The sequence below is a fragment of the Nycticebus coucang genome, chromosome 1, assembly GCF_027406575.1.
Source record: "Nycticebus coucang isolate mNycCou1 chromosome 1, mNycCou1.pri, whole genome shotgun sequence".
NCBI lineage: Eukaryota > Metazoa > Chordata > Mammalia > Primates > Lorisidae > Nycticebus > Nycticebus coucang.
Window position 1 is genome coordinate 85,075,556 of NC_069780.1, and position 22,208 is coordinate 85,097,763.

At 37.8% G+C, this 22,208-nt stretch overlaps 1 protein-coding gene across 3 annotated transcripts in view; it reads right to left on the reverse strand.

Annotated features, from left to right (window-relative positions):
* Positions 1-2,548: 2,548 nt before the first annotated feature.
* The window catches only part of GASK1B (golgi associated kinase 1B), a 48,157-nt gene continuing 28,497 nt past the window's right edge, over positions 2,549-22,208 (reverse strand). For all 3 annotated transcript variants that reach the window (XM_053583495.1, XM_053583493.1, XM_053583490.1), the window contains 2 exons: positions 5,799-6,025; positions 2,549-2,757 (listed from right to left, as the gene is read on the reverse strand). In XM_053583495.1, the coding sequence (XP_053439470.1) occupies positions 2,550-2,757; positions 5,799-6,025 (435 nt within the window). In that variant the 3' untranslated portion in view covers position 2,549. The remainder of the gene's footprint in view (positions 2,758-5,798; positions 6,026-22,208) is intronic.

Genomic DNA, 22,208 nt, shown 5'->3' on the forward strand with positions numbered 1-22,208 from the left:
TAAAAGCCTGGCTACGCATTAGTCAGTTAAAAATACTCCACCATGGATTATTCATTGATTACAAACAAAATGCATTGTTAAAAAGCAGAAGTGACTAAAATAAACAGGTTCCTGGACCTTTCGTTAATGACTAAGCATTTTGGGTAACTGGAGACAAATGAACAAAGACTCCCACATGGGAACCAGCTTCCCAAAGACAGTAAACTTGAGACACAAAGCTGCCATCTAAAAGCTTGTCAATCCCACCATCAATATCACAAACTTGGACTGAGATGGTAAATATTATCAAAAGCAAGATAAAATGTAAACATGCCACCTTGATAAGACAAGGAGTAAGGCAACTTGCCAAAAGAGTTATTGCAATCCATGGTTCAGTCAAAAGTAGAACTCCTATCTCTCAACATTTATTAGGTCAATTTTCAGTAAGAGCATGATTTATGAGAATAAAAAAAAAGATATTAGCAAGCCCAGAGAGGGCAAGTAAAAGTGGAGACTCAGGAAACCCAATAAGAACCACAAAGTTGTGGGAGCAGAGGGAGGCATTCAGGGCTACAAATGGAAAATTAAAAACGGGGACAGTCCAAAGATCAACTACCCAAGAACAAGCACAGCAAATAAGGGTGCTAAAAGTAGTAGCTGAATGTGAGCCTAGAAAAGTTATAATCAAGTGATCAAATGATCGCTCTCCCATTTTGCTCTACACATTTGTATAAATTAGAATCTACAAATACATTCTCTTTGTTAACATCTAGCCTCTATTGTAATGTGGTGAGTGGTGAATTAGAACTAATTCTCACTAATACTATTACCCTTGATCGGAACACAGAAAATGTGGTGCACTTTGAGATTCACAGACAGGACTGAGAAGAGACAGTATAGAATGTATTATAAACACCTTTAAATTGTATTTTTAAACTATAAGAAAGTGAAAAGTCACTAAATGGGCTTTTAAAAAAGGGGTAGAGCTTTTGAATAAGATGGGCGAGTAAATATTATTACCTTGTTCTTGGGTAGTTGATCTTTGGACTATCCCCATATTCAACAAATGATAATTTGTTCTAAACTTGACACCTGCTATATGAATATCTATCATATATAATGATCTTGGGTATTGTCCTCCCAACGTAATTTGAAAAGTAGCAGAGGGAGTTTGGGGAGAATTACTTGAGGCTTAATACTGTCCTGGTTCACTGTTTTAGTTCTAGTCATGCGCTTGAATGGAGAATTGATCAGAGAAAGGTTTTTATTTATTTTGTTCGTATTTCTCATATTGGAATAAACCAGACTATATATTTAAACACATTCAGTATCTGGACCTATTCTCAATATCTGGGCAATATCAATTAAATCAGATTAAATATAATCACATAGAACAAATTTTAAGAAATCTACTATAAATAAAATATACAGAAATTAAAGTATATTCTTTGTAAAAATAACGTTTTTTACAAAAGAATATCCACTTTTAAAGATATTCTGTAAATGCGTTTATAGATTGGTAATTTCACACCTTAGAATTGTTTAATTTCTAAGCCACTAGAAATAAATTGGATGAAAATTGAAAGAACAAAACTACTTAATATATAAATTGTCAAATGTGGATAATTTCCATACTGACAGCAAAATACATTTCTAAAAAGGAACGGAAAATATAATTCTTGCTGCTTAAATGACTGATTGTTTATAGATACCATAGAAAATGTACTCAGGATTTTGCAAATAGACCACCAGTTCTATTTAAATGTATTACATGCTGTGATGCTTTCACAGACCATGAGCCCCAGCCCCTTCCAATGTAGAATCGCCTCTGGGCAGTATGGGGACAGTTCTGAGTTAGCAATCAGCAACAAAAGAACGTTCAGAATCATTCCCATTAATATTTGATCAAAACAGTCCAAATGGCATAAAACATGGTTGATTAGTGGAGTCAGCACCTCTGGTTTATACTGTTCTATTAAATGACATAATAGATGTTTTAAAAAGTTAGCTAGAATAATAATTGGAACTATCTATACTGAGATGTTGAGATTCACATGGCTTGATGTTAGAGAAAAATATAAACAGATATTTCTTTTTTTTTTTTTTTTTGAGGCAGTCTCACTATGTGGGCCTTGGTGTAGTGCCGTGGCATCACAGCTCACAGCAACCTCAAACTGTTGGGCTCAAGCGAGTCTCTTGCCTCAGCCTCCCAAGTAGCTGGGACTACAGGTGCCCGCCACAACGCCTGGCTAGTTTTTGTTGCAGTTGTCATTGTTATTTAGCTGGCCCAGGTCAGGTTCAAACCTACCACCCTCAGTGTATGTGGCTGGCACCATAACCACTGTGCTACAGGCACTGAGCCTAAACAGATATTTCTTGAGCAGTATGTTTTTTAAATCTTTGTTAAGTCTGCATACACTGTTCAGGCCCATCATAGTTAAATTCACTTATTTCATGTATTCATCTACTCTGCCTCATTCCTAAAAGGACTTGAGGGTGATGGGCTTGATTTAAAAACAAAAACACACACACATAAATATATCCAGGCCTCCAGCCAGGAGATACTTTTGTCATTCCTTCATGGGTAATACTTTGGCCCCGTGGGCATTGATGTAGGTGATGAGAATTTTGGCTCTCTGCTCAATTACATCAATAAGCTTTTCAATTCCTTGTCTACCCCCTTGACTTTCCCAGTAAACTTTATCAAGAAACAGAGACTGAAGGAGTTTCTGCCGTAAGTGCTGACTCTTCAAAACAGAGACTGCGGATTCGGGAAACCTGAAAAGATAAAATGAAATTTCATTCTTTGTAATTGCTCGGGAATGTTATTCCTAACCCAATTGCTCTCCTCTTCATCGATCTCGTATAAATCACACAATCTAATGATACTGTTGAGAGCAAAACCTTTTTTGTCACTGCCAAGCTGACATTTCTCTTAATAATAATACACTGGAAGAATATGTTTCAAGTGAACTGAATTTTCTATACCATTCATACCTTGACATGCTAACATCTTACTTACGGTCATTATATACAGTCAAAAAGAGGCACAGAATTAGAAAGAATTCTACTGGACCAGAATAAATACTTTACTGACCCTTGAGCTCATTTGGCTTAAGAAAAGGAAACCCCTTTAATCTGTCAAGTAGAATAGTGTCCACCTAAATATGAAGGTGAGGTTTTATGCAATGGTAATGATTTCAGTAAAATCATCTTCCTGAGTAGAAGTTACAGAGCTGAATGTGATGTGAATAATCCAGAATGTATGTACTAAAATGAGAAAAGAATCATTCAAAAATGCCCCATTAAAGAATTGCCTTTGATTCAGATCATACTTCAGAAACTGAGAGGATTTGGTAGCATTTTATTTAACTGGAGTATTTTCAAACAAATATAGCAAAACACAACCTTTAAGAGCCATGTCATCCCACAGGGAATGTGTCTCTCTGGGAAACTCAGAGCCATTTGGGAAGAGTCTCTTGCCGAACTGCCTTAAGAAAGTACATTATGCTTGCTCTTCATCTGGAAATTATAAAGCCATGATTCTAGTACACACCTTATCTGAAGAATTTAGAAAAATCCCTGGATCAAAATCCCCGATTTGGCCTCTTCATGCTTTCATTGCAATGCTGATGAAAGCACATTAAAAATACTGGGGTTTAATAGTGACTTTCAAATAAAAATAAGTTGTACTTAGAAGTTATGGCAAAAATATATATCTACTGGTGTGAAGAGTACACTTTGCCAGAAATTTGGGGCTTTCTAAGTATTTTCCCCAAACTTCCATGGAGCGTGGTGAGAATGGCACACACACTGCATGAATGTCAAGGACCAGGTGCCCCAGCAGCTCTGATGCTGCAGAATGACCAGTGGCCACATAGCTGGGCATGCACAATGGGTCTGAGTAAGTGTGTGACTAAAGAATGCTCATAAGTTGCTCTGAGGTCCCTGAAGACATTACTCTATAACTCAACGGCTATACCATTAAGTAGCATTTTGCTCTATGTAGGATTCATAATCTATGATTTGTAAATTCTATGACTCTTCATTAATTTAGCTGTGACAGAATATATGAGATGAAACCTAAAACCATAGATCTCTTCAGTGACTAATTCTTTTCACAAAGGAAAGCAAAAAATATTACCTGTCTCTGCATTACGTTAATAGGAATATTCAATGTATAAATCTGGGATTAGCAAAGTCTTCATTTTTGCTTTTCAATGTGTGAATTATATATTCAAAGAAGATTTAACTCCAAACCCATTACTCCTTATAATGCATTTAAAGTTAAATCTTCTTTGAAAGAAGAAATGAGTGTTCATATTTACATGAATGTATGAAATGCATGGACTATATTCTCCAGGCACCCTTGAAGAGGGATTTAAGAAGACCCTGCAACATCTACTCAGTAAGCAATGTCTCAGGAATGAAAATTTCCCTATACATAAAATATCATTAGTTTAGACACTTAAAGAATCAGCTACTTATTCCGCATTCAGTCCACAAAGATAATGCAAGGAACAGGTATCAACAGGGCAGGATGTGGCAAAATCTCATGCAATTGGGACTCATGAAATCCTCACAGGAACAATATTGCTTAAAGTTATATGCTAATAAATAAAATCACATTACCTAAGTCATGGTGTTTTGTAAGAATAAAATATGTATCCTCCAGAATATTATTAACAAGAGTAATAATAACAGAACATAAACACCACAAGTTATTGCAGAAAAATAATATTGCACCTGGATTTGGAAGACCTGGGTTCTAACCTCAATTTTAGACTCGGTTGTGTGGTTCCTAGTAGTCACTTAGCTTTAAACAGCTGGTTAGCTGTTTTACTAATGCACCCTCTATTGGTAAGTCTCCACCTCACCCCAATTTCTTGGTCAATCTGGTTTCTGACTAACATAGAAAGTGTATGGGGAATGGCTCCACCCGGGCAACCTTGAAATCCAACCACAAGTTCCATAGCCAGGGTTGAGTAGCTCACACTTGTTAGATGGGTTTCTGCCATTACTGGCCATCTTCATTTCCTTTATGTCCAAATAGATGCAAGATCAAGTGTGCTATGGGCAGCTATTTCTTTTAGCTTCCACAATGCAGAACTCCGTCTTTAATTCCACACTGGTTCCCTGTCCCCCCCCTGCATTCTTTCTGAGATCTGCCAGATGCCCCTAAATTTTTGAGGTCTCCCCTAAATTCTTGGTCAACCCTAAGTATAGAAATACTCCTTCCTCCTTAAGTAGTCTCCATGAACCTTGCCTTTCAGGGGATACTTTTCACCATCATCTGTATCTTCTAGAAATATTTCTAAATGCTCAGAAATTCTTCTTCCTGAATAAGTAACCCTTTGATCCTGTGCTCTGCTCACCAGATTGGCTCTCATTTTCTACTCACTCAGTCCAGTTCATTGTGAATTTGCACATGTCAACATTTGCATGTCTATTAGATCCCCCATGTCCTATCCTTTGCCTAGTAATGGAACCTCAGCCACCTGCCCGTCCCTGCCAGTTCCCATTCCAGAGATCCCTGCATTCTTCCGATCTAACCCACATGATGTTCACAATGAGTCTGAAGCATAATGAGTGTGCTTCGCGGGTGGTAGGGGCTGGGGATTGAGAAGCCCTGGCTGCACTCTGGTTTGTTTCTATTTGAGTTGGTTTCCCTTCTCTGGGTCTTCATTCCCAGATGCCACATTCACAATTCCTTTCAAGGGTTAAAGCAATCAGACACAGGGCGTGAGTTTTCTCAGAGCCTTACCCCCTATCAAATATAAATTGATGTTCTACAGATGTTATTACATCATAAAACTTACTCTTTGATGCCTTCTAACAATTTGAAGTTTAAATTGTCTTCACTTCTGTCAAAGAAAGCTTTGTTGTTTATAAAGACCAAATGCCTCGGGTCCTGCTTCCGCTGGACAATGTGCGACAGAGCTGCAGAATCTTGGTCATCGCATTTTGGCCTCAATCCTTTCTGTACACAGGCATCTTCCTTTCGAGGTCTGAATCCACAGCAATTTGGATCTAAACGATTATAAATCTGAAAATTGGAAGAAAAAAAGACCATCAAGTTGCTGGGTAAAAACGACAGTTAGGAATGTTAGATTTCCAAAGACTAGTGCTTCCTGAATAGCTGAATTGCCAGGAATCTAAGAGGGTCAGGCTCATTTAATTAAAGGCAACTATCAGAATAAGTCCAAACTTCCTATCCTTCTGACTCAGCCATGGTTATAAGCATTTCCAGCTTCTGCTAATAGCTCCAAAGACAGGTCATCCAAGTTAGGCATCTCCACCCTTAATATTCAAAGTTCCCACTGACATCACTTACAGACACATGGCCAACAGAATCTCTGGCTCCATTCATGACAGAAGAGACACTGTTATACTTTGACTTAGCCAGAAGGCTATATCTTGTTTTCTCCCCTGGGTTGGTTATGGAAAATCTGAGTTACTTCATTGGCACTAAAAGTTTATTGCATCCCCAAACCTGTCTGGACTTCTGTATTCCCTTAATCTAACAGGAAATAGCATAGAATAAATCTATTAAAAAGACATGAGATCCAGTAATGAAAACTCAAAACACTACCTGTATGAAGACCACAGCTAGATTCTGAAAAAGTGAGTAAAGTGAATAAAATGAGCCTATTGGGGTTTATTATGGTAATGAGGACTATCTCCCCATAAAAGAGGGTAAAAAGATTAAGTAGAAAAAGGAGAATTGTAGAATCTTATTTCCTTGGGGCCGGGAAAGAAATCACTTTTATTAATCAGTGTAAAATAAAGCCATGGCTCAGGAATGAGATAAATTTAAGTCAAATCTCTCTGTTTTCATGCTTGTTAGCCCTGTGACATTGTGTCGAACCCTTTACATCACTGACTGTCACTTTAATTACCTGGGTGATAGGAATGATACTCTTTACCTTGCACAGTTGGTAGAAAGATTAATGAAAATTTTTGTACACTTTCCATCCCTGACCCAAGTAACTGTGAGATACTAGAAAAATGAAAACTGTCATTACTCACATTGAGCCACACATACACGCTATATGAAGTGATTTATCTCAAAACAAGCCTCCAAGCTAAAGGGTAATTTATCTATTTTAAATGAAGAAAAAGTGAGCCTCAGAGAGGTTAAGTAGCAAAGCTGGTACTTCGGCATAGATCTGTTTTTCTCCAAAATGTCATGATTATTCCCCCAATACATCATGTTGACTGTTTTAAGGCTAGTCAAAGATTGTATATATGCACATGTCCCAGAATATGGCCAGACGATTTTATTCTTTTGGCACTGAATTCCCATCTTTTCTCCTTCTCCTGTGTTTGTGCAGTTCCCATGAAGCTGTCTACTTGAGGAGGCAAGTGGCTCATAAAGAGATCCAAAAAAGCAGTGTCGAAATTCACCTACTTTGAAATGATCTTTCATTCATTCATCCAGCAAGCATTTCTCGAGCATCTTCTACCTCCGGTCAGTGATCTGGGCATCCAGGCAAATGTTGCCCATGGCCAGCACCCTCCCATCACACCACTTCCAAAGGAAAAGGAGTAGCCATTTAATTGTTCCTTGCTATACCACAGCAAACTACAAGACCTGGACAAATGGTCTTCCTTCCTGTTTTCTGCATGTAAGTGAACTTTGTATCTAATAGTATGCTTTGAAACAAAGGCCTGTAAGAGAAGTTAGCATAAGCCAGTTTTCTGTGAAGTTTTTATAAAGCCAGTCACGTGGGCCAGGCATGGTGAGTACACAACCAAGTATTGGCGTAGCTCAGACTTCTGGTCCAGGGGGGCCCTGTCAGTACCACTTCCAGGCAGCTTACCCCTGGGGCCATCAAAACCCTTGGATTATCCCAGGGGTCATGTAGTCTGACTTCACAGAACAGTAAATAACCACTGCTTGTTGCTGTGAATGTGTTTGACACAAGCATAGGACGGTTTCCTAATGGTGAACAAGGTTGTTGTAAGCTAATAACTATAAGTTAGAAGAACATATGAAATGAAAATAAAAAATAAATAAGAGACCATTAGAAAAATATATATTTTGAGCCCTTTCTCCTCAGCAATGTCATTCATTTTATATGGTACCTTCACTGCCCTTAAATATTCAGAGCAATCCCGTGATATAAAAAGACCGCTTCCGATTGCCAATTATTTAAGGTCAGAAAGACCATGAAAAATAACTTTTCTAAAAGCTGTTTCTCAAATAATCTTCCTTTCTATAGACATTAGCTAATAATTCTCAGAGAATCTCTATACCACTTTTCCACCATCATCATATGTCTCTATCCAGTTATACGAACATTTACATATGGGAAAATGAAATATTGTTCCATCGTGACCACAACACCTTCTGTTATACTGGACATAGGTATTTGTATTCAGAGTGTAATACTTAAGGATACATCTACCAACCATTCCTTAAATACTGCTCCAAACCCTCTAAGCTCTTCCTTCGTGGTTGATTTCACAATAGTGGGGAAAGGACAAGACGCATAGATGTATTTGCACTGTTTCTACACAAAGCCGTGCACATCACATATATTAATGCTAAACAAGAAGGCCCTTAGAGCGCAGCTCCTTTCAGGAATTCTCTACTCTATTCTTCTATTTTTAAACTACATGAAAGCATTAAAAGTTAGAGGTAGAGAAGATCCAGGAGGCCATCTTTGTATTGCCTTACCACCATTAAATTGTTTCCTACCGTGTATTTTTAAAGAGCTTCTTCTGATCTAATTTTGAGTCACTTAGCAGTCTGTGATGATTTCACCACTTCCCTGACAGACTGTTGTGCCACTGAAGTCTAACAGACATTATTAATGAAAACAGGTGTGCGTGCTCATCTCAACTTCTCTTCTAGAAAATGTTACCATTCATTTTATTCAGATCCATGCACGTACCTGGTGGGTTTATTAACACAGGTTGCGTGTGTGTGTGTGTGTGTACCTAAGGATGTAAAATCAGTGTGTGAGGTCTTGAGTAATCTAAGTAACCTGGGTTTATTTTGTTTTCCTTCCTTCCAACTATAGCAAATCATGACTTTGTATTACTGCCTTTGTCTAGCCAACACTTACATACCCCTTAACTCATACTTTCCAACTCTTCTTAGAGTTTTGTTTGTAGCCTTCCTTTTGAATTCACATTCAACACACCAAAATTAGTCTGACCACCAGACCACAACCAACTCCCTTAAATTCAATGCTATTCTGTTTGACTATTCATTTAGTTATATATTGAACATATTTCTGCTTCCCTTTAAGACAGCTTATCTATTTTTAAAGCCTGTATATCCTACATAGCTTTGAATCCATACCATGACTTCACTATGCTTGTTTTGAGCACACATTACAGCAATCGCTTCATTTAACGATTGCATGATTAAGCACTGAAGTTCGCATCTACATGTCCAGGTAATTATCCTGCAAAGAAGGCTATTTGGGGATAAATATAGTCAGGTTAGCACTTGTAAGTGTTCATCATTATTGCAGATTGTCCACATTCACATCTTCTCATTCTTTAAAACAAGGAAAATCTTTTGCAAAACTAGTCTTTGCAACTGAAGATTACTGCCAACCCCCATTTTCCATAAAATCACTCTTTCCTCTTTTGGGAAAATACATCTTTTCAATGTTTACCTAACTAAAATTATACTCAGAAAAACCCAGGTGTAGCAGCCAATTTTTTTTTTTGGGGGGGGTCATTGGTGGAATATTTGTATATATATATATACACATATTTCCTTCTTTTAAATATATATATTTTTTTACTTTCATTTTCCTTTGCTAGTGTTAGTTTTGCTTATAGGAAAAAAGTATTTGATGAGTGTTTCAGGTGATGCTACGGCTAAACCAGTGCCTCTGCTGTGCTGTCCTGGCTCTCCGAGACCCAGTAGGGAGACGCAGAATCCCTCCCATGCACACAACCCAATCCAGCTGTGCCTTTAAGATGGTTCTAACAAGGGTGGTGCCTGTGGGTCAAGGAGTAGGGTGCCGGCCCCATATACCAGAGGTGGTGGGTTCAAACCTGCTGTGGCCAAAAACAAAAAAAACAAACAAACAAAAAAAAAAGATGATTCTAACAAGCCATGTGTCAGTTTCTTCGTGTCTTCTTTTTCCTCAAAACGACAGAATTAGAAAACTAATTTCAGGCAATGCCTGAACAAAAAGACAAATATACTTTATTTATATGTCTATATAAGTAACATATATATCAGATATATATAAATAATGTAATGTTGCTAATATTAACAATGAAAAAAATTAGCAGCAGTCACATATTGAGGTAGTATGTGCCAGGAACTTCACACTTCATGCTTCACGTGTATTATTTCGTTTAATCCTCATAGTAACTTTAAAAGATAAGTGCTCCCAACAGTCCTATTTGACAAACAAGGAAACTGAGGCACAAAGGGACTAGATGACTTCCCCCGGGGTCCTTCAGATCATCAGCGACAGAACGAGGGACTTGAACCTCGTGTCCACGACTCTAGGATGCATGTACCTCTCAGGGGCAGCCTCCAAGGCCATACAAAAAAGCAAGTACATCTGTGTACAAAAAAGAATGTTAAATGATACTGAATTCAATAAATACTAGTTTTAAGGGTTTCATCAGAAATGCAAAGAACTCCAATGCAGGAGTTCAGGGAAATACTGATGAAAGAGAGGGCATTACAGCTGGATTTTAAGAGCTAGACAAAGTTAGCTGGAAAACAGGCAAAGACATTGAACGTAAGAAATCCAAAGACATTTTTAGAGAAGCAAAAAATATATTTAATCAGTGCTTTTTCCATGTGGGCTGCTGTTTTGTTAAAAAAAATACATAAATAAATAAATTGTAATAGAGAAATGGAATTTTAAACAACAGAAAATTCCATTCAAATATTTTGTAAGATTTGGCACACAAGATTTCTCTACCAAATTGATATCCAAGTTTCCGCAAGTTTCCGAATGCCGACTTGCAATTTTGTACGTATCTCCCCGTGGACTGATAGGAAGTGGCATGGGTCCTCACAACACTCCTTGAGTAGCACAGCAGGACACACAGGGCTGAGTGCAGGCACCGTGAAGGGAAAGAGGAACCAGTAAGGGTATTGTTTCTATAGGAAAAGTTGAAAACTATCATGCATTTCATTCTCATGTTATTATGTAGAGCTGGAAGAAGGGGATAAGGCAAGGGAGTAGGGCATCGGGAGGTGGAAACATTAAAAGAATAAAACCTGAAGGGAATCAAGGCAAGGTACTTGGAAGGTGAAGAGAGAGTGAACGAGGACATTCTTCAGAACATGAATGGAAAATTCTCACTACCCAAACGTTGCTCTCATTCAATTCTGCTAGTTAAACATAAACCTCTATGTTTTTCCACCTCTGATTTCCTATACCTCTTTATTGGTCTGCATGAGTGTTTAGACACAGGTGTACATGTGCGTGTGTCTATTTTCAGGTTAGTGAGTCAATATCTTAAGATTGTCACCATCTCTTTTCAAACTATTTTTTTATCACTTAAACACTGCACCTTTAGGTAGAAAACTAAGCTTGTAGAAAGGAAGTGTAAATATGCAATAAAACACGTAATTGGTGGAATTTAACAATCCATGACAGTAATTCACCCGATGCATAGCACATAACAGGCACTCAGTAAATGATTACTCTTGAACAACCTCTGCTGAAAGTCGGTGCTCACTTTGTATTTGGCTGTTTACGAAGCTCCTCCAAAGCACCTTCTTGTATTGGAAAGAGTCGAATAAAATCATGGTAGCATGTCAAGACAGATTTTTTTTTAAGTGTCATACAGTAAATAAAATGCAAAAAACAAAATATAAATGGGATGTGACAAACAGTGGAATTGCCTGTGCTTTTCATTTTCCTTTGCTTAGCTTCTTTCCACGGATTTAATTTCACTAACCACAGATCATATCTCCTAGCAAGTTCTCCACAACGCCATGCACGTAACAGGCATTGGATAGATACACAATAGACAGTGTGACAAAATAACAGAGGGAAATTATTTTCTATAATTAGCAGTTTCCAGGAAGATTTCCTTCAATCCATGTTACCTCACTGGACATCTCATTCGGCTTTAGAAAATGCATACAGAAAAAAAGTCTCATTTTTAACAATTACCTTAATTATTTCAAAATGGCAAAAAGACAGTATTTCTAGTATTACCAGCATCACCCCAGACACAGAGAGCTACAAAATCATACAGGCTAAGATTTTACATCTTTTTTTTTTAACCTGGATGGAGTTGAAACACAGTCTTCTTAGTAAAGTATCGCAAGAATGGAAAAAGAAAAGTATCCAAGGTACTCAATACTAATATGAAGCCAATAGACGATCTGAAACATGCCCACATAAGAGAAAAATTCCATTCAATTCAAGCTGGGGTGAGGGGAGGCAGAGGGGAGAAAGGAGAAAGTAGGGTGATTGCTGTGCTCTCCCCTAATGGCACATCTCCTGGGGCAGGACACTACTACAACAAGGACTCTACCTAACAAATGCAAACACTGGGCGGCGCCTGTGGCTCAAGGAGTAGGGCGCCGGTCCCATATGCCGGAGGTGGTGGGTTCAAACCCAGCCCCGGCCCAAAAAAAAACAAATGCAAACGTTGTGACCTAAGCGTACCCTTATAGTACTATGAAATGAAAAAAAATTTAAAAACCATATAGGCTTATTTATTTATCAGACAATAACTGACACTGGAAAATCCTTCTTCATCAATTTGTCTTGGTGTAAGCTGGCGCATGGTCGCCATGTTACCAAAGGAGCCAGAGTTGGGTCTGGGTAGTCTAATGTGTGGGTGAAGGGGAACCTCAGACAAATCCAATAGTTCCTCTGCTACTTGTAACTACAGACTTACTTTGGAAGGTGTACAAAGCAAAATCCCACAAGCTTCCCCCTCACCTGCACCTGTATCTCTCTGCTACTTGTAACTACAGACTTACTTTGGGAGTGTACAAAGCAAAATCCCACAAGCTTCCCCTTCACCTGCACCTGTATCTTGAGAACTCTCACCTCATCAAGTAATAGATTTTATTTTTGCTCTGGGCTGTCATGACAGCAGGTACTTGTTAAATAAGTGAGTGTGCAAATGTGATAACAAGAAATGTTAAAAATTGTCTGCCATGTATAAATCAAACAATGGGCAGAGGCTCCCTCCTCTGCCTGCAGAAACAGCAATCATTGTTCTACCCCACCTCTACTTTAGAAATCCACATTTAACAAAAAGAAACTATGGGGCAGTGCCTGTGGCTCAAAGGAGTAGGGCACTGGCCCTATATGCTGGAGGTGGCAAGTTCAAACCCATCCCCAGCCAAAAACTACAACAACAACAACAAAAAAAAAAAAAAAAAAAAAAAAAGACAAGAAAAAAAAGAAACTATGAATTCATGGAGAAATGTCTAGTTTTTTCCCCATTACTGACTCATAAGTAAAGGCTCAATACTATCTCTTTATGTATAAGTAAAAATATTTTAATGGGATGACATATTTGAACCAGTTTCTATAGATATAATATTTAAAATCCATATTCTGTACCTCTGAATAAATTTCAGAAGTCAAACATCACTATGCCACAGAAAGTCTCTGGAGAAAGTCACCAAGCAAGTGACAATCTATTTTTAGAGAAAGAAAATTTATGTTCTATAATTTGCACAAGCAAAGATGCATGAAAATAGCATCTTTGGCACTCCCACCTTCCTGTAAAGATATAAAAAGAGCAGTCAGACTAAGAAAAACAATGATTTTTGCATTTTATGAAATTCTGATTAGTAGAGTGAATTTATATTAAGCAATAAATTTAGAGAGTAAAATAACCTTACTATATTAAAATTTTTACAGGCTTTCCTTCAGTGAAGTGAAGCACCATTTTAGCTAAAATCATTTAATAGAATTATAAATAAGGTAAAAATTGTGTTGATTTACATCTGAAGGAATATTGTCATTAAGAATTTGACTTTTGCTGGACAGAGTGGCTCGCACATGTAAGCCTAGCACTCTGGGAGGTCAAGGCAGGTGGATTGCCTGAGCTCACAGGCTCGAGACCAGCCTGAGCCAGAGTGAGAACTTGTTTCTAAAAAAAAATACGCCATGCATGGTGGCTCATGACTGTAATCCCAACACTTTGGGAGGCCGAGACTGGTGCACTGCCTGAACTCACAGCTTCGAGACCAGCCTGAGTCAGAGCAAGACTTCATCTCTAAAAGTAGCCAGGCATTGTGGCAGGCACCTGTATGCCCAGCTATGTAAGAGGCTGAGGCAAGAGAATCACTTGAGCACAAGAGTTTGAGGTTGCTGTGAGTTGTGACACCACCGCACTCTACTGAGGGCAACAAAGTGAGACTCTGTCTCAAAAAAAAAAAAAAAAAAAAGAAAAAAGAATTTGACTTTTGCTTAACTTATATTAAGTTTTATTATTTCTATAGATTTTTGGTCAATTTTATTTTTCCCTGTAATACTGATTTTGTTAAAAGAAAAATGACAAAATTAAGTAAAGAGAAACTGGTGACTACATTTAAACACAATTCTGCTTATGGTTCAGAGACCCTAATGTGACAAATCCAAAGAGCTATTTGAACACACTTTTTTTTTTTTTTTTTTTTTTTTTTAAAGACAGAGTCTCAAGCTGTCGCCCTGGGTAGAGAGCAGTGGCATCAGCTGACAGCAACCTCAAACTCTTGGGTTTAAGCGATTCTCTTGCCTCAGCCTCCCAAGTAGCTGGGACTACAGGCGCCCACCACAATGCCCAGCTATTTTTAGAGACGAGGTCACACTCTGGCTCAGGCTGGTCTCAAACCTGCGAGCTCAGGCAATCCACTCAACCTTGGCCTCCCAGAGTGCTAGGATTACAGGCATGAGTCATCTCATCCAGCCAATCTTTTGAAAAATAAATTAATTCTGATAAAGTGTTTATTTTCTGGTCATTAAAAATAATTTTTTCTTCTATGAATTAAAAGTTTTTCCAAAAAATATCTTTCCAGGCAGACAGAGGGTTTCTTCTTGTGGATGTTTCTATGCTCCTTGGGTTAGTTGGTAAATAGGTATAAAAGAAAGCCTTTTGTGTGACCTGACTAAAAAGTTCCAGAATACTGCATAAAGCACTTTACATTATAAAGTTTCTAATCATTGGGCAGCGCCTGTGGCTCAAAAGAGTAGGACACCGGCCCCATAAGCCAAAGGTGGTGGGTTCAAACCCAGCCCCAGCCAAAAACTGCAAAAAGAAAAGAAAAGAAAGTTTCTAATCATCAAAACAATCCAAAATGGCGGGTATCATTTTTTTCCCTCATATTATAAATGGGAAAAAAAAGAAAATTTAGAGAGGATAACTTGCCTCAGGAGATAAAACAAGTGACTGATGTGGATTTGAAAGATTTTTGGCTGAATTTACATGATGCCTCCATGGTAGAAAGACAGGTTCTGCTTTCATGGAGATTGCAAGCTAACGCTTCTAAGCAGGACTCACGGTGCACTCTCTACAGTGACCAGCTTCGTCCTTTGTATAGTATAGGTACTTAACAGACGTTTGTTGAAAAAAAGAATGGAAGAATGAATATTGGCTTCAGTTCACCTACTGAAACAATCTAGATAGCCAACTGCCAAAAGGTCTGTTTTCTTCCAGCATCTTGTAAAAAGAAAAATCTCAAAATCTTAAAATCATAGAATCTCAGAGTCACAGAAATATAAAACCTTTGAATTTACTAGTTCTAGACCAGTAAATTTCTGGAATAAACAGGGCAGTTTATTCCAGAAAATCAAAACTAGAGCAGTGGTTTTCAAACTTCCTTCTTCAGGACACCCAAGGAGTATTCATTCATGAAACTTATTTACTGTATCAAAGTGTGAGCTCAGAATTTTTATAAATAGATACACATTCAATTCATTTAAAACTAACCTATTACATGTTAAGGTAAATAGCATATTTTAAAGGAGACTGCTGTACTTTCCAAAGAAAATGAAAGAAGTAGCATTCTTTTCTCAGGTTGAAATGGTGTTCAGTAAAAGTAGCAGGTAGTTCAGCTCACAATTCAAACAATTGCATAAGTGGTTTTCCTCCAGACAACCACTTTCCTGTGGGATACAGTAAATGTGTTTTCTACATTCTCATTTTGTCACACAGGATATTAAAATGGTATAAGTACAGGTAGAGATTTAAGCAAACTAACAGTTTTTATTGTTCCATCAGAGACATTTATAAGTGGATCTGGCTTTTATTCCGTAGGGGATTTTTCCCCCCTGTGACTGCAGTGGCAGGGGAGAGCATGCCAACTACTGGAACAGTTCCGTGTCTGCCTTTGACTCATGCTAAGGCATCCACACATTCACCCACCACCACATATAACAACACAGTGAAAAAAGCAATAAATTTCATAATATCATGAAAATAGTTTTGACCTCATGGACTCCCTGAAAGGGTCACAGAAAAACACAGCCCCAAAAACAGTCTCATTCAATTTTACCACATAACAGTAATAATTTTTGAAGCTCCATGTAGCTCTAAGTTATTATATGTGTCCATAACAACAACGTCACTATGATGGGGAAGAGCATAAGACTAATAGAATCCTTATCCCACTTCTGCACTGGTTGAGTCAGCTCTCACTTAACCTTTCATCCTCTCTGAGTCTACTTCATTAGCCAACAATGAATCATAAAATTTGAAAAAATAATTACATATATATGTAGCTATATATGTAAAAATGTTACCTACACACACACACCCTGATAAATATCTTCCTGCCCCCAAGGTCTTCCTATGGAAGCACTATAATGCTAATTTTTCTAAAACTTCTATACTTGTATCTTGGCATACTCACACAAAGGTTTTGGAACTCCTGTTTTCCTAGAATATACCAGTCTAGAATGGTTTCAGACTATCTATGGTTCAATGGTGCAGGGCTAGCAGAGAAGCCAATACTAAAAGTTAGTTCAAGCAATGTATTAAACAGTCTTTGACTTTTTAATGATTATTTATGCAATTAGATGTGTGTGGGGACTCAGGTCCCCAATGTCTCCGGACCAGCTATGTGTATAACTAAACTTAGGATCGATGCATACTAACTATACACTGATCAGTTTCAACACAAGCTAAAAAATTCCCAGCTAGGGTGGAAAAAAGCAAAAGAGACATATAATTAAGTAGCATACACGATGCTTTTGATTAATAATAAAATGAGATTTGACCCCACCCCCTGAAATGCTCCATTTGTTGTCACTTAGCAACATGAGGTTATGAACATAACACACTTAATCAGGGATTCTTCCCTTTGTTTCAGGCTGATACAAGAGCAAAGACTTATTTCTTTCCTAGTCTACATTTTATACAGATGAGGGTTTAGAGCAATTAATGCCAGCACCCTCTGAAGTGAACGCTAGTTACTAGGTGGAAAGAATATATTGATACAAAGTTGTCAAGGTTTTCAAGTTGGAAGCAGACATCTGAGGAAGCTGTACGTCCTTCAGGGAAGAGACAGGCTTTGCGACAGTCTGAGACAGGCTTTGAGACACTCTGCAAAGGCAGTGGGCCAGACCAGTACCCAGAGAAGTACATCCTAAACGCAGAGGCCAGGTAGCTGATAAGCTGTGCCTCTGTAATGAACATGGGTCAGTGTGGCTAGATCACTCTTCTTCTGTAAAGTTGCTTTCATGAAAAATCAAATAAACAGCCCAAATTCTGTGAAGTGAGAGAATGTGGTCTCTAAAAGTCTAGTCTCCCCTAGAGAAAAAATGTCAGAGCCCATAAAGGGGATTCATAGGTCATCGCTTTTATATTTACTTTCTTATCCTTTCATATTCTTGGAGAGAATGTTTAGCCCCAGAACTATGTTCCATTTAAGGGCCATAAAAAGTGAAACTGTTTGCCTTTTGATGTATAGGCCTAGATAGTTCCACTGTTGGTTTTCCTAACCTCCCAGGATATCTTCGGGGGGGGGCAGGGAGGTAGAATCTGGCAGGTCAACTTCTGCAGAGGAAGATTTTATAGACTTCCTAGGTCAGACTTTCTTTGGAAGGAATAAATCTCACAGCTGCCAAGTATAAAAGGGCTATGTCCCTCAACTGCTGGAAGAGGAATGGAATGTGTGGATCAACCAAGAAGACACTGGGGAAGGAATTACACTGAGAAACAAGAGAACAATGGTTCCCAGGCATGGAAATCACATTTTGTCAGATTAAAACAGCAAGTCACAAAATCTCAAATGACGACCAAGGCCCACAAATTGAGAATTATCTGCACAGAAGATAGAAATTTCTCAATTCAAATTTGTTGAATTTACATTCCTATGCAGTTTTCTGGATGAACATAATTTCTGGTTTTATTTGTAAAAGAAAATAAAAAGTATGATGCTATGCTAACATAAAAAATAGAATAAATAGTTATAAACCAGTCTATTTAAATAAAACACCTATGCTTTTTACATGATGCTAAAATGGCCAAAAGCAATAAATAAATGCTCTGTGATATCTGTCACATTAAAACCTAGAGAAAATTTCTTGGCTGCTACCTTGTAGATACGTGTGCTTGGGAATAGACTCTCTCTGATATCCACCTCCCACCACACCCTTATTTTTGGCATTGGAACACTGCAGCCTGATTAGACCTTGCTACTCTCTAAATATTAAAAGTACAGGGGTAGTAACTTGCAGAAAAATGCAGAGGGTCGATTTCATTTACATTAGAAGGTTTTAAAAACACACACACCGATATCCAGGTCTATAGATGTGCATGTGAAATGATTTTTAAAAGTCTGAAAGGATACATACTAATTTTGTAACAGTGATTACTTCTGCCTAGAAATTACAGAAAGGGGACATGAGGAATAGTCAAAGAGAACATTGGCTTATTTTTATATCTCTAAAGACTAAAAGCAAATATCCCCCAAAAAATATTGACAAGATAATTCCAGAAGATGAAATGTGATATTTGTTATGTTAGTCTTTGAGCTTTTGGATTTTTTTTTTTAAATGACTCAGTGAAAGTATTAGACACTTCAAGGAACAGAATCTGAGAATTAAATTCTAATTCGCTTCCCAAATTCTGTAGGCTCAGACTCCTGCAGTTAACAAACACCTGGGAATGTATTCTCTGCAGCTTCTTATGTAACAGTGACGGCCCCTGTCCCAAGATGACCTAAACGGTAGGTCCACAGTAATTGGCCTTTCCTGATCTGTGGTTTCTGACAGCACCAAATACTATTATGAGCAGCTCGCACTGTAGAAAATTCAAAGAAAATCTTACATGATCCCCGCTGTATTTAGGGATTCATGAAATTATAGCCATATGCACATATAAATACTCATAATAAATTCAAATCTTATAAATAGTGTGGTCCTACACAATGATTGTGCTGATCTTTTGAGTACTTGAAACATTCCAATGATAAACACTGCGTTGTTTTATGTTATGCTCACAATAAATACGCAAGCAAAGTAAAAGCATTCTTCCATTAAAACAATAAAGAAAGTAAAGCTGGCAAAAAAGAAATTAAAGCTTTAGAGAGATTATGAATTCTCCATTATTAAACAAGCTAGGATTTGAACCCAAATCTGCTTTCCACAAACACTGTTCTATGTTGTTTCTCTATGAATTTAGCACACTAAAAGCTTTTAAAAAATTGTATTAGGTGTTCAGAAAATAGAGGAAGCTTAGTCTGGGTAAGTTAGTCCCTGAAGATTTTGCAGAGAAGAAATTTGACCTGAACTTTGAGGGCTAGGCAGGCTCCATAGTAGATGGGGAAGAGTGGAATCAGTGTGGCAGGGGTAAACAGACCACAGATGAAAGTGTGGGGACATGTTCAATCTGTAGCAGCTAGACCAAGCCACAGTACACACACAAGCACACACATGTACACAGACACAGGCACACACACACACACAAACTCTCAGGCACACACATTCATGCACTCGCACACATGCATGCACACAGACACACACGCACGCACACGCACACACACTCACATGTGCACACATACACAAACACATGCACACATGCATATATGCACAGTATGAAGGAATGATGACAGATAAAAATGGAAAAGAAGTTAGAAGTTCAGGTCATGGTGTTTCCTAAAAGCAATGCTAACATTTTCCCTTTATAAACTAACTGTACCACTGGGTAACCAAAGAGGAGAGGAGGAGAAATGTCACTTTAAAGAAGCGGTCCAACTAATAAGTGAAGAGAGAATGACAGAAATAGACTTCCAATGCCTAGTCCGTTGATGGGCCAATGTGACCATCCATAGCTGCTAACGTCAGAAAAGGTGGGACTAAGCAGATATTACATGTCTCTGACCAAAGGGAATGTCGCAGAGAAGCTGGGAGAGATATGGAGTGACACTGCTGGGGTGACAAACACCTTCATGAAAAGAACGCTGCAAAACTGAAGCAAAGGGAATTGCTGCATACCCAGCTGAAGGTGAGCCTGATACAACACAAAAGCAAGTCGTCGAGGCCGAAGAAAGCAAGAAAAATAAGGAAGAGGAGAAAGACGAAGAGGATGAAGAGGAGGGGGACATGAAGAAGATATGATGAATAAGTTGGTTCTAACAGTTTTTTTCCTTATCTATAAAGCATTTAAACCCCCTGTATACAACTCCTTTAAAAGAACAAAATTGAAATGTAAGGCTGTGTAAGATGTGTTTTCAAACTGCACAGGGCCCTTTTTTGTATATTTTAACACACTAGCAAATGTGTCTTGAGATAGCCCTGTCCTGGTGGTGTTTTCAATAGCCACTAACCTCGCCTGGTACAGTTTGGTGTTGTAAACTGGCGTAGAAATTTAAAGCAGGTTCTTGGTGCACAGCACAAATTAGTTATACATGGGGATGGTAGTTTTTTCGACTTCACTAGTCTCTGATGTAATTACACAAAATAATTGTTCAGTTAACTGAGTATCACTCTGTAATTACAAAAAAAAAAGTTGTGGCTGTTTCGTTGACATTCTGAATGCACTAAGTAAAAACAATATTTTATTTTAAAAAAAGAATATATCACTATCTATAAAGCAGTCTTCACAAAATAAATTAAATCTAAATAGGACCAAGTCTCTAAATTCAGCACCAAATTATAGAGTACACACAAGGGAAGGACAAAAAAGGTGCCACAAAAGTGCAACCAGCAAAATCGAGAGAGTGAACTCTACAAAACAAATGATGTGGTTTCTTCAATGAGTAAACTAAAAAAGAAAAAAATGACAGAGTTTATAGATTAAAAGATCTACTATTCAATCAGAAGGTGCGGGTGTTATTTGAATCCTGACTCAAATGAAATAACTAAAACATATAAGTAGCATTTGTAAAACAAAAATTTGACTGTGATTGGATATGTGACTGGAATTATCACTAAATTTTTACTGTAATAACAGTAATGTGCCTCTGTGTTAATTTCTAGTGAGATACACTGTAATATTTACAGATGAAATAATATGATGGCAATGGTTTGCTTCAACTTAATGTGGGTGTGGGAAGTAGATAGGGCTGGATATGAAACAAGGCCAGCCATGAGTTGATAATTGTAGAAGTTGGATAACACGTACATGGGGGTTCATTATAATATCCTGTCTACTTTTGTACATGTTTAGCTTTTTCATAACAATTGTTCATGTACTAAAGAATTTAAAATATATTTTACAATCAAATAGAAGTCTTTAGAGGTTGTTTTGGTTGGGGGGTTGTTTGTTTTTGCAAAAGCCAATACAATTAAAAGAGAAATAGGAAAAATAAATTAAACAATGATTTACACTCTGGGGAAGGCTAAAGATATCATGACTAACTAGGAGTTTCTTAGAGCATCTTGACCTATATTGAAAAAAGTCTAAGGGACTAGTAATGGGAATGAAAAGGAAAAAGTGAGGGGAGTAATTCTGAGGAACTGTCAACGTTTGCTGCTACTTGACTATGAGGCACTAAGCAAAGGAAGATTAAAAGATAACACAAAAATTTCAAACCTGGCAGACTTTAAAGATACTAATGTCATGAACAAAAATAGGTAAGTCAAAAGAGCACATCCTTAGGGAATGAAGTAACAAATTTGCTTCTAGACATCAAGTTTGAGAGGATGAAGTAACCACTTGCTATTTAAAGTAAATTATCATTTAGCTACACATGCATAAAAATGATATCCTTTGTGCTTTCTTATCGCATGTGACCACTTATTTAAAAATAAAGTGTCAAAAGGGCGGTGCCTGTGGCTCAAAGGAGTAGGGCGCCAACCCCATATGCTGGAGGTGGCGGGTTCAAACCC